Genomic DNA, 11,843 nt, shown 5'->3' with positions numbered 1-11,843 from the left:
CCGGTAAAGCATTAGTTTGTGATGGTTAGTGTCACCCGAAATGATCTTAGGTGACGGTTCTTTCCTCGTCACGAGGGTTTCCGTCACACATGATCATGCATTTTGTAGTGTATTAAGTTATATTCCGTTTGTTTCAAAGTATAAGCTGCATTAATTTTTTGAAATTAAAACTTCTCTAAATTTGCGTGCATGTTATGTCTCTCTTATTGTGAGACCTACTGTCTCTTTGCGTGTGTACTACGTCTTTCTTACTGTGATACCGTCTCCTCGTCACAGGCCGAAGTGGGTTGGGTAGCCCAATAATGAGCGGTGTTCTCTAAGCGATTTTTTGTTTCTGGTTTTATGTTATTGGTGGTTTAATCTAGTTTCCTGGTTGTTTTTTCTTCCCCCTTTTCCTACTTTCTTTTGAGTTTTCTATTTTCTGCTTGGTTTTTCTAAATAAAAAATAAAAAAATGTTTTTCCTTCATTCTTACTTTTTTACATTTCCCTTTTTCAAAATTAATAACATGGGTATTTCTTCCAGTTTTAGTGTAGGAACAGTTTTAAATATGTCATGCACATTTCTCAAGATTGCACAAACAATTTTTTATATTTCATGATAATTCTTTTAACGGATGAAACATTTTTAAAATATGTTGATCCTTTTTCAAATACATGTTAAAAAATTAAATCAAGCAAACCACTTTTCATATACGTGTTGTACATTTTTCAATTACATGTTGAGCAGTTTTTAAATAAAGGTTTGAACATTTTTACATTTTTTCACGAACATGGTTTTAACATGCGAGTATTTTTATGTCTTACAACCATATTTGTCAAAAGGTTCGAACATTTTTTTATATGTAATGAACATTTTGAATATTTTAAAATGGCATGCACATATATTTGAATGGTACCAAATTTTCTGAAAAATAGGCTGAACAAAGTTTTATATGATGCGTGCTTTTTTTAAAATGTCATGAACAATTTTTTTATATGTATGAACATTTTTTAAAGTTATGAACCTTTTTCTTAATGGTGTGGACAATTTTCTTAAAATTGCACTAACTATTTATTTTCTCATTTTCCTAAAGTTTTTAACGCTCGTGTACATTTTTCAAACTAAGTTAATTATATATATATATATATATATATTGTAAAACATTTAAGAAATATAAAAAATTAAAAAAAGAAGGAAAAACCTGCAGAACAGTATATACACAGTAGTCGATTGGCGCAACTATGTCTCGCTTCTAGCAACACGGGAGGATAGGTGACCTCAAAGGCAGCCTGCAGTGGCCCAACCCAGTAGGGATCTTTCAATGTAGTTTTTTTTTTCTCTTTCCAGGGAGAGGCTTCAGTTGTTTCTTTTGCGGGCATAAGACTTATATTACTCAATCAATAAGTTCTTACAATTATCAAGCACCAGATCATGGACCTTAGCTGGCCCAGATCCTAACCACGTAACTGTTCTACCTTCTAGTCTGGCAAAACCCGCTAGACCATCGCTAGCTTTATTTTGGCTACGAAAGACATGTGAAATACTGGTCACTCTCAAACTTCTCAGGTACTTAATTTCCTTGATAATAGAGGAGTAGACAGATCGATCAACTCCTGGGTCCTGAATCATAGCCACCGCCATGCTTGAGTCCATTTCAATTTCAATAGGGGAGTCGCTTCTTTGAAGGGCGAGGGATAAACCCTCCATACACGCGCACAATTCTGCCTCAAGCGCATCACGACAGATATGAAGGTGCCTGCAAGCAGAAAAGATAACCTCCCCTGCTCATTGCGCAGAATCATGCCCGCTCCTGCATCACCATCTTGGCCCCATGAACCATCTAAATTCAGCTTTACCCAACCCGGCTTCGGCTGCACCCCATGGTAATTGCGGTGGTAATTTCGCTACATGTGAGATCAAAGCCATATATGTTGTGGACGACTTCCCCTTGGCATGATCCATCGAGGAGTTTAGTTTAATACCAAATAGCGAGTCCATATAGCTCCGAAGGAATCTAACATAAACATCCACCGGCGGTGCCGACTTGTTATGTGTAACTTCGTTCCGAATAAACCAACATCTCCAGAAGACCATCAGAACCATGCAACGGGAGATATCATCCAACTGTGCAATGGCAAATAACCACTCCTTCCCCGTATTCACAAAATATTCTCGAGCTGGTAATCTCCAAACCTTGGACATAGCGGTGTACAGCTAACGAGCTAGCGGGCAATTAAGCATCGGATGAAAATTGTCCTCCGGCTCTAAAGCACACACATGGCAAAGACTTGAAACCTCCAATCCAATTTTATGTTTGTTCCTCCAGGTTGGAAGAGAGTCCGTTGCTAACCGCCAAGCAAAATTCCTTACAGTGGGCGGCACCCCACAGGACCAAATATCCTTCCAACAACTCCTACTTTCCGACAGGGACGGAGCCAGGATTTAGACATAGGGGGGCGAAAGACAACAAGCAGAAAGATAGACATACCATACCATGTGGTTATCCCAAGCCTTAGCCTTGCATCTTCAACCTTTAACTCATTTGCTTTACCGTGACCTAGATCAGGTGTGCTCATTTGCTGGACTAGAATTGGTGCTATTTTTTGACTAGCTACTAGTTGACAGCGATAGGAACTTACAATCATACGGCCAGATTCAGGTTGTAAAACCAGTTCCATTGTAGAAAGGATAAATTATTTCCCTGTTCATTAATTCAAAAGTTTATCATCGATTAGTTCTTCAGGCCTTGTGATGGTAAAACAAAATTGCTACGCACATAAGCTAACTCCATCTAAACGCAGAAACTTTGTAAAATGTAATCTAGAAAAACGTTTAACAATACACATCAGCGAAGAAGACTAACCGCACAATATCCTTGGTCGGTCGGTCATCGCGGGGTCGTAGGGCGCAGGCTTATAGCCACACATCGCGGCGGCGATCAATTTTTGGTTGCAATCTTGTCGATTCGGTGCCAGTTTTCACATCCCGGGACTGCCCTAGACTTGCAGCTCTTCATTGCGTCCGGTCTGCCGGCAAGGCGGAAACATGTTCGTGGATCGGTGCCTGCCTGTCCCAGCTTCCCCTTCCCTTCGCCCCGTCTCTATGGAGATTGGAGGCGCGATGGAGAGATCTGATCACAGGAGCGGCTTGGAACGAAGAGGTTAGGGTCTAAGCGATATGTGCGAGACTGCGTGCGTAGTCCAACTCCCAAGTCGTGGCTGGGCGTCCTCCATGATGGGTTGGCCGCTGGCATTTTCCTTCATTTTGTGCATTTAGCAAATACATTGGGCTGTACATCAGTACATGGGCTGAGATGCTGATGCTTCACGTTAATTGCAAAGGGCTGAAGCCCATAGGGGGGGCAAAGCACGTTACGTACAGCTACGGAATCAAAAAAATTAGCGACTAACAGAACGCCATCAAGGGATGACACGATCGTTGGGGGGGTCTCGCCCCCCCTCGTCCCCCCCTTAATCCGTCCCTGTTTCCGAGGGACCGCACTGCCTTGATGTGATTCCTCAAAGGCCAAATATTAAGTTGTTTTAACAGAGAACACTCCAATCTTCCTGGCCCCCATGCTAAGATATCTTCCTCCAATCTCGGTGACGGTCTTATTTTCAGAATTTCCACTACGTCAGCCTGCACAAAGTATTTAGATAGGAGATTATACTTCCAAGCACCACTTTCATTCAGCAAATCAGAAACAAAGCGGATTCTGCATGCCCCTTGCCGCGAGATGGGCTTATAAGAATACGGCCGAGGGATCCAACTATCCCTCCAGCGAGAGGCTTCAGTTGTTTCTTACTTATATTTTTGTTTTGCCTCAAAAAAACAACTTATATTTTTGTTTTTCTCAAAAAAACTTAGATTTTTGTTTGTGAACTGCGCCTTACAAAAATCATGGCAGTTAAATGTCCGCATGATTAAAAATATGTGTCTAATATTCTGAAAAAGTTGTTCATGAAAAAATTAAAAAGTTTGCCCACATAATTTGAAATAAATAAATATCAAACATAAATTTGAAAAGTAAAAAAAGGAAATAAAACAAATACAAACTAGTAGAGAAAAACACAGAAAAAATGAGAAAAAGAATAAACTGATCTGATGCTTCCCAAAGCCGGTACTGTAGGTAGAAGCTTCCTAAACCACACTATTCGGCCGGGCACATCAGGGGTGAACGCTGTAGGTGAGGCCGGTGGATGTCTTGCAGTAGGCGAGATTTCGCTTTTGCAGTAGTTGACGCCTGCAAAAAGGGAACACGCTAGCAAGCGAGTGACCGATCTCTCATTCCTGTGCTGGGCCAGCCTATTTAGGAAGGTGCTTGAGGCGATGCTGTCAACCTAGACGCGCCTATGATGATGATCCGCAAAATTAATGATCAACGTACATACTAGATGGGCTAGCCCTGGAGGCTTTGTAAGCTAAGATCCACAAAAACTGTTTTGTATGCTGCTTCATTTTGCAACATTAATTACTTTCTAACATCTTTCCAACATACCGTTTCTGGCATGCATGGTCCACAGATAGGAGTATCTAATATACGAAGTGCCAGTGTAACTAAACTCATCCATCCAGCATTGGCATCGCAACAACTCTCCACCAACACATAGAGGATTCAGCTCAACTTTCACATAGATATATTGGTTAAATTAATTTGGATATGGAAAAACAAAAGCACATGCATGCAGATCGATGTTGCGACCAATTTTTTTTATAAGACCTGCACTTGCTGCAGCCTGTCAATTATTTTTTGCATCGCTATCCTCCAGTCTCACACCGACCTAATTAAACTGATTTTATATATGGACAAACATATTTGATCGATTTTTGCATCGATCTTCATCGACTGATCGATTGAGCTCATCGACTGATCGATTGAGCAGATTTAATCAATCAATTTTCTACTGCTGCTAGCTAGACGACCCGGGCCTTCCAATGACCAGCTCAGTCTCCACTTCCATGTAATGCCGCCGCCGCTCGTCCTCCTCAGCTTCTTCAGCTCCGGCGCCGTCAGGCGATCTTTCAGCAGCAGCAGCAGTGGCCAGCTCTAGCAGAGGCAGCGCCTTGTACTCCTCGCGGAGCACCGAGTTCTCCGTCAACAGCTTTCTCTCCTGTATCAATACACATACATAACCATCATGTCACGTGCGCACTTATCTTGATAATGCTAATTTTCATAGACCCTTTTATGATTCTGCTAATAACTAACTAGCTAGCTAGCTATACAGGTGACAAGTTCTCCACATATATAATGTTCAATGCAATAATAGCATTAATTAACAGCAGATGTCGACGCATACCTTCTCCTTCAGCTCCAAGATTTTATCCAGCATTTTCTGTTGCTGCTCTTTGAAAATGAAACAAAAGGTGTTATCATCAGCGATTCAGCCCAGAATTTTGAGAAACTAGATCAAATAAATACTGTTATACATTGTGTAATTATTCAGGTATAAAAGAAAACGGGAGCCGAATTAGCGTATTCTGCTCTGCTAGCTTGCCTTCTTTTGCCGGATGCAGCTTAGGCTCTTCTCCAGCTGCAGCTCCAGCTCTTGCAGCTCATGGGCCGAACAGGACCCCAGTCCTTCTCCAGATAGCTTCCTGCATGTGCATTCATATTGTGTACAATTTAAATTTAGTAATTTATTTCCCAGGATCGATTGGATTACATATATATATTCTTGGTTGTTTTCATGTGTAAGTACTAAGAATAGTTGATGATTCAGCAGGCAAGTCACTGTCATCACCTCTGGTATGCCTCAATTGCGTCTATCTTGTGCTTCAAGGCCGTAGCTTCCGATCTACACATCTGCATCCATATACATATACGATACATCACATACACAGCATATATAATGAGCCAAATATATGTAATATAGCATCTAGATTAATTGCATCTAGATTAATTGCGGTAAGTATTACAGTACAAAGGTAGGAAGTTGCACCTGGACGCCAGCAGCTGGTTGCTCAACAGTTTTCTCATTGGTAGATGTACCTTTTGTGTGGTTCAGGTAGCGATCAATCGTTTTCTGCAAACTGAGAATTTTCAAATGTTAACAAACAAAAACAATTAATTAATTAAGTTGTATATATGTGCACGTCTGTGTGTATAATTAAATGGTCAAGGTTTAACATTGTGAATAAATAATTATTTCGATGCTCACCGAAAAGATTGGAATTTGAGAATTCTTTTTGGAAAAATATAATCCAATTGTCATAATATTAAAACCAGAATTTTTAGAACCTATCTGTACTTAGTGCGAAGTTTAAGAAACAAAATACTTTAGTACCAACCAATATTTCGATGAAATTCTAAATTTTGGCAGCGAGAGCTCTTGTAGGCCATATACCTGTTATTAAAGGAAAACAATAGCAAAGCACTACAATATAATAGGAACCTAACTCATGTCCGCGAAATTCACTTCCTTGAGTACACAGCTTAGGGTTGGTGGATTAGATGCTAATGTGTATGGAAGGGATATTTCAGCCATATGTATATTTTTTTCAGCTCAGGGTTGCCTATGTTGTGTTTAATATCGATTAATCACATTCATCACACTAATTTAGAAACTCTAAAATAATATTATATATTTAACAAAATTCTAGATCATGAGATGGAATATATAAGAGGACAATTAAATTAAGATGCAGAGAAAATGTTGAGAAACCAATTAGATTTGATGATTACATGTGAATGGCCTACAACATTTGTGGGTACTTTCGAAAATTAGTCACACTACTCTCTTCCAAGGACTTATTTTTTTTCCTTTGCATGGTTTTTAATTACATAATAGTGAGCACTGAGAGATACTAATTTTACTAACGAACACAAATAAATCAATGAAAGCTACTACTTTTTGTTTAATCTTCAAATACTCCTTGAAAAGAAAAAGATGATATTGAATACAAGAAATGACTAATGGTTGCAATTTAAGCCTAAGAACCTAATAAATATAATGTGATAACAAGCATAATATTAGGTTTACATCAAATGGTGGCTAATTTGTGGGAGGAGACTAGGAGAAGGGGAGGGGGGGGGGGGGGGGGGGACTGAACTTTGTGGTGCCACTCCAGCTAGTTAAGGGGTTGTTACACACCTCAGGCAAGGGGAGAAATATTGAGGGGCATAACTGATTCACTATTTCTTGCTCAATCTGACCAGAAGGTGTGCATCATAAGGCCCGGGTAAATGGCTTGTGTCCACGGTCATCTCTAGAGCTGGTTGTGCCCAACACATCGCCCCCAGGTGAGAATTCAGGCGCCCTACCTTCACTTTGATCTTTAGCGGTTCCTGGTGGTTGGTGGTGTAAATCACCACCCGTTGGGTTAGTTGGTAGGCACATCACCCGGCCAAGTAGGTCATTGAACTGGAAGACAACCAGACTACTACCATGCTGGTGCCCTTGAGGGAGATGAGTTTGACAACGGTGTTACTGAGACACATTCAACCAAATTCGGTACCATTAACAAACTTGATGAATTGGTGCCATGGTGAATGGCCACAAGCATCCTTGTATTTGTTGTACTGTGTTGGGTGTCACCCACCAAATAGAATGGGGCTATCCCCACCTTCTTAGCTTCAAAGTTGCTCTGCTTGGCAAAGAGAGAGCAATGTTTAAGACATGTTGGGGAGTCAACCTTGCCAATGTAGGTGGGAACTCCATATAAGAAGCTGTGGGGCAGTATTCCATCATGTCGTTGAAGAGGAGAAGTGATGGCCGAAGAATGGCAAGATATCATCTTTGCCAAGGCTAGGGCTACCAGGAGGATGCTCCATCTTATCTAAGCCAGAGCTGCCCAATTGTCTTTGTGTCTCTTGATCCCTTGGCGAGTACTCCCTCCGTCCGAAAAAACTTGTCATCAAAATGGACAAAAAGGGATGTATCTAGAACTAAAATATATCTAGATACATCCCCTTTTATTCATTTTGATGACAAGTATTTCCGAACGGAGGGAGTACTATAAAACCTCACCTTTAGGTTAGAACTATTTTGTCCTCACATGTGCGGCGCTCCGGGTCCGTTGCTTCCTCTTCGACTTTTTCTTTCGGGCTCTGATCCTCCTCAAGTTTTTCCATCCGGACATAGTTGATGGAGCTTCGACGTAGGTTTCAATCGCCTCGTTGGGGAGGTGAGGTTAGGGTTTATCATCGTGTGGGGAGATTTGGTGTCAGGTGCTTCAGATCTATTCAATGGTTCAACAACGAAGAACGAAATGTGGCGCCAGGACGGTGGTTCTTAGCGGCACGTGCACGAAGACTTCCCGGTTGTCATCAACAAGGTCAAGCAGACTCCAGTAGGGGAGCAGCGACAGCGACACGTCAGCGGCTCTTTCTGGCGGCTATAGTGGTTGTTTGGAGATCTAGGGACTTCAATGTAATTTTTTCTATGTTTGAGGTGTTTTACACTTTTGATGAACTTTTATACTAAATATGGATCCTTTTTGCAAAAAAAAATAAGAATACACTAGGGGGGGGGGGCGCTAGAGCTATTGGATCTATTTATAGCTCCCGAGACGCTCTAAGTTGAGTCTGGAGGAGTTGCATTACGACTCGGGCCGACGTCTGGCCACGGGGTTGAGAGAGTGTTATGTGGAGCACGTTACGGCCTGCAATTGTCCAACCCCTCCCGTGGTGTTCCTAATATATAGGACAAGGTCACACTCCATCAAGGCGACTGAACTTACCAAAAAAGCATTGTTGTGTTTTTTTTTGTTTATGTATTGCATTTGTTGGTGATGGTAGAAATTGTGGGGGAGGAATGCATAGTACCAAATTGTCACACGGTCGGTAATTTGTGGGAGGATTAGAGCGAAAGGGACAGAAAGTTGTAAGAAGTAATACGTCGAGCCCCTACACCATTACAACACGAGTCCACACAAGGAGGATGTCTAGTGGCGGTGCTTCGGAGGGGCCAACCTGGTCCATCGCACCCTAGTCCATAAGAAAATAGGTGTATATCCTCTAGTATTCAGCCCATATGTGCGGTTAAAATTGGCCTAGGGTGAATTTTCTACACACGGAGAGAATCCGACCCAAACTGCAACTATTGGGGAGAGAGGAGAACTACTGAATGGGCCAATTAGTTAGATATTTGCCTACTAGATGCAAGTAGGAGGTAAGCATTATATGCCCACCACCTAAGTTGTGGCCTACGGCCAAGATCCTAACAAACTTAAAAAAAAATAGAGATAATTAGGATCTTACTGAACTGAAAAGATACATATTGATTTCCTGTTCATCCTGCAGCATGTAGAGCAACTACGTGAAAGTTCATAGCCCACATATGATCGGTATTATTATTTTTCATCAACCATAGTAAGCATGTCATGCAGAAACTTTCCAAGTTCAATTGATAACACAAAGTATAGGAGTGGATGATGGAATTAGTACAAAAAGCTTTTGTGCTGGTATGAGGAATGAAACAACACAAAAAACCAGATCGATCATGATTTTCCTTTATGGAGAATATATATTTATTTTGAGAGTTGGTGCATAAACATGTGCCTATACACCATGTTAGGTTGGAGGCTTGTACGCCCTGGTTGCACTGAAAATATAAGGTGTATACTGAGGTTTCTAGTTACATTTCGACAGTGTAACAACAACATGACATTACTTTAGCAACAGTAGCCTTCATATTGAAAATTATTCCAGAAGGGAAGTGGATTTAACATGGAGAGTTCCATCGAAAAGAAAAGGCACCTTGTTGCATTTTAAGAAGAAAAACATATCAAATGAACTGCCACACAAAAAATAAGATGCACATGTCACTGGTGGAAAAAATTGGCCATATGCACGACAATTCAACAATGTAGCATCACGTGCAATTAGAGGTTTCTCAGTTCCGATCAAAATCAGTCTCGCAATATTGTTATTACGAAACCATTATCAGTGTTAAGGGCTGGGATCTCTCTCATCGGGCAAACAGAAAGAAAATATGTTGGTCATTCATTCCACACACACATAACATGCGTATCCCAAAAGAGAAATAGCAGACTGAGCAGATTCCCCACAGCTGCTAATTAGTTTTACCCAAAAATGGGGCCGAAACTACTGTAGATGTTCACTGTATTTCATGTACTATCTGTCTAGTAAAGTATGGGGAACAGTCCGCAGATGCAAGTCAGATGCACATCGCTGACGCGCGCCTGTCAGCAGCAACACATTTGCATCTCGGTATGATAGTTGGTGGGTTTGCAGGCAAAGTACAGGCGCATTTATATATATGTGCATTAAAGCGAAGCAGCCAGTTCAAGATATATATAGTCCGTTCGTACCACACAGCAAGCTTAACTCATGGGCGCTGAGCCAGCTCTTGTACGAACGAACGTGTCCAGGTAACAAAAGCAGGCCAGGATCATGCATGTTACTCCACTGCCAGCAAGAAAAATAATCAAGGGGAAATTATTTTGTGCTAAGAAACAAACTGTGTAGTCCTATGATGCAGTGCTTGTTTGATATTCTCACAAACAGTTCATAGTTGAGGGCGACTTGTCAAGATTTTCCCTTTTTTTATGGTTGTTGGAGTCATAACAAGATGGATTACTAGATTGAGAAGAAAGTCAGCACATGGCTGTGCTGGCCAGCACGAGTGACTTTTTCCAGCAAACAAACAATGCGCAGAGGTGGACATGTCTGAAAAAACTGCTAAAAACAGCAAGGAATCTGTAATTTATTTGAGTATATACCATATACTCGAAAAGGTGTGTCAAAATTATTTCCTGGTTTTTTCCTCGCCTAACCCTAGAACAGTGGTTTAATTATCGACAAGATCGGGCGATCTGGCCTTGCCCGCATCCATCTAAACGATCGAACTCGAAGGAAAAAATCTCACCAAATTCCTGAGAGAGAGAGAGTGACAGTGGAACTCGTGTGTATTTCATGTGTACGGACAGTGCCCTTGATTATGATATGACAAACGATTAAATCTAGAGGCGGATTAAACGCGGAAATCAAGCGGGAGGCGGGGGGGAAAGGGGGCCGATCTAGGGCTAGGGTTAGCGAGCGAGCGAGCGGACGTACTCTGGCGCGGAGGCGTACTCGTAGAGGCGGCCGCGGGGGGAGAAGACGATGAGGGCGACCTCGGCGTCGCAGAGGACGCCCAGCTCGAAGGCCTTCTTGAGCAGCCCGCTCCGGCGCTTGGAGAAGGTCACCTGCCGGCTGGTGGCGTCCTCGATCCGCCGCATCTCGCGCCGGCCCCTCTTCCCGCCGCCCTTCTTGGCCGCCGCCGCCGCCGCCGCGGCCACCACGATCTGCTGCTGCTGCTCGTCTCCCTCGGCCGCCACCGCCGCCGCCGCCGCCGGCGACGACGGCGCCATGGATCGACGGACGGATCTAGGAAGGATCTCGGAGGAGCACAGCGGCGGGCGGGCGGGCAGGCTTAATCTGGTGGAGGGAGGGAGGGAGGAGATGGATGTGTTTTCCGGGGAGGCAAAAGGGGGAGGGGGATTTTGTTACTCAGAAAGGAAAGGTTCCGAGGACGGGGAAGGGGCGGGGCCGCCCCACAAATGGCAACGCCTGGTTGGGCCGGATGGCACCTCCACGTACCACTCCTCCATCCACATGTGCATCCCGATTGATTCCCCATTGGCCACTCTTTGACTCTTCTCCCTCCCACCCCCCCACCCCCACCCATTGCTTTTCCCCACCAGCTACTACCCCATTGGGTTCCACGAAAGTGGAAACTGCTGCCACCGTAGGACTTGCTTAATCCGTAGTAGTATCATTTTATTTTATTTTTGGGTAGCAAGTACATACATATATTCTTAAAAAGATCGGATTTTGCTTATTTAGGGGAGGTCGGGTTAGGTTATCGTCTTAATCGATGTCTGACATGACCGATGGGCGCCGCGAAGGGCGACCAA

At 42.8% G+C, this 11,843-nt stretch overlaps 1 protein-coding gene across 1 annotated transcript; it reads right to left on the bottom strand.

The window, feature by feature from the left end:
* Positions 1 to 4,595: 4,595 nt before the first annotated feature.
* On the bottom strand, positions 4,596 to 11,456 carry LOC125515113 (MADS-box protein SOC1). The gene is made up of 6 exons (XM_048680540.2): positions 11,002 to 11,456; positions 5,924 to 6,014; positions 5,726 to 5,787; positions 5,480 to 5,579; positions 5,282 to 5,323; positions 4,596 to 5,092 (listed from the first exon to the last, which is right to left on the bottom strand). Exons 1-6 carry the CDS (start codon positions 11,295 to 11,297, stop codon positions 4,892 to 4,894), a joined length of 792 nt encoding a protein of 263 aa, XP_048536497.1. The 5' UTR covers positions 11,298 to 11,456; the 3' UTR covers positions 4,596 to 4,891.
* Positions 11,457 to 11,843: the final 387 nt, after the last annotated feature.

Source organism: Triticum urartu, chromosome 6A (assembly GCF_056163025.1).
Source record: "Triticum urartu cultivar PI428250 chromosome 6A, HENAU_Tu73, whole genome shotgun sequence".
Classification (NCBI taxonomy): Eukaryota; Viridiplantae; Streptophyta; class Magnoliopsida; order Poales; family Poaceae; genus Triticum; species Triticum urartu.
This window is presented reverse-complemented; position numbering and strand designations above follow the sequence as displayed.

What these genes read in the sequence shown, in the direction of transcription:
- LOC125515113 (XM_048680540.2), bottom strand. Translation starts at nt 11,297, where the DNA reads ATGGCGCCGTCGTCGCCGGCGGCGGCGGCGGCGGTGGCGGCCGAGGGA. An exon ending in AACCAGCTGCTGGCGTCCAG is followed by an intron (nt 5,788 to 5,923) that starts GTGCAACTTCCT and finishes ATATGGATGCAG; the next exon opens with ATGTGTAGATCGGAAGCTAC. An exon ending in TCTTGGAGCTGAAGGAGAAG is followed by an intron (nt 5,093 to 5,281) that starts GTATGCGTCGAC and finishes GTATTGATACAG; the next exon opens with GAGAGAAAGCTGTTGACGGA.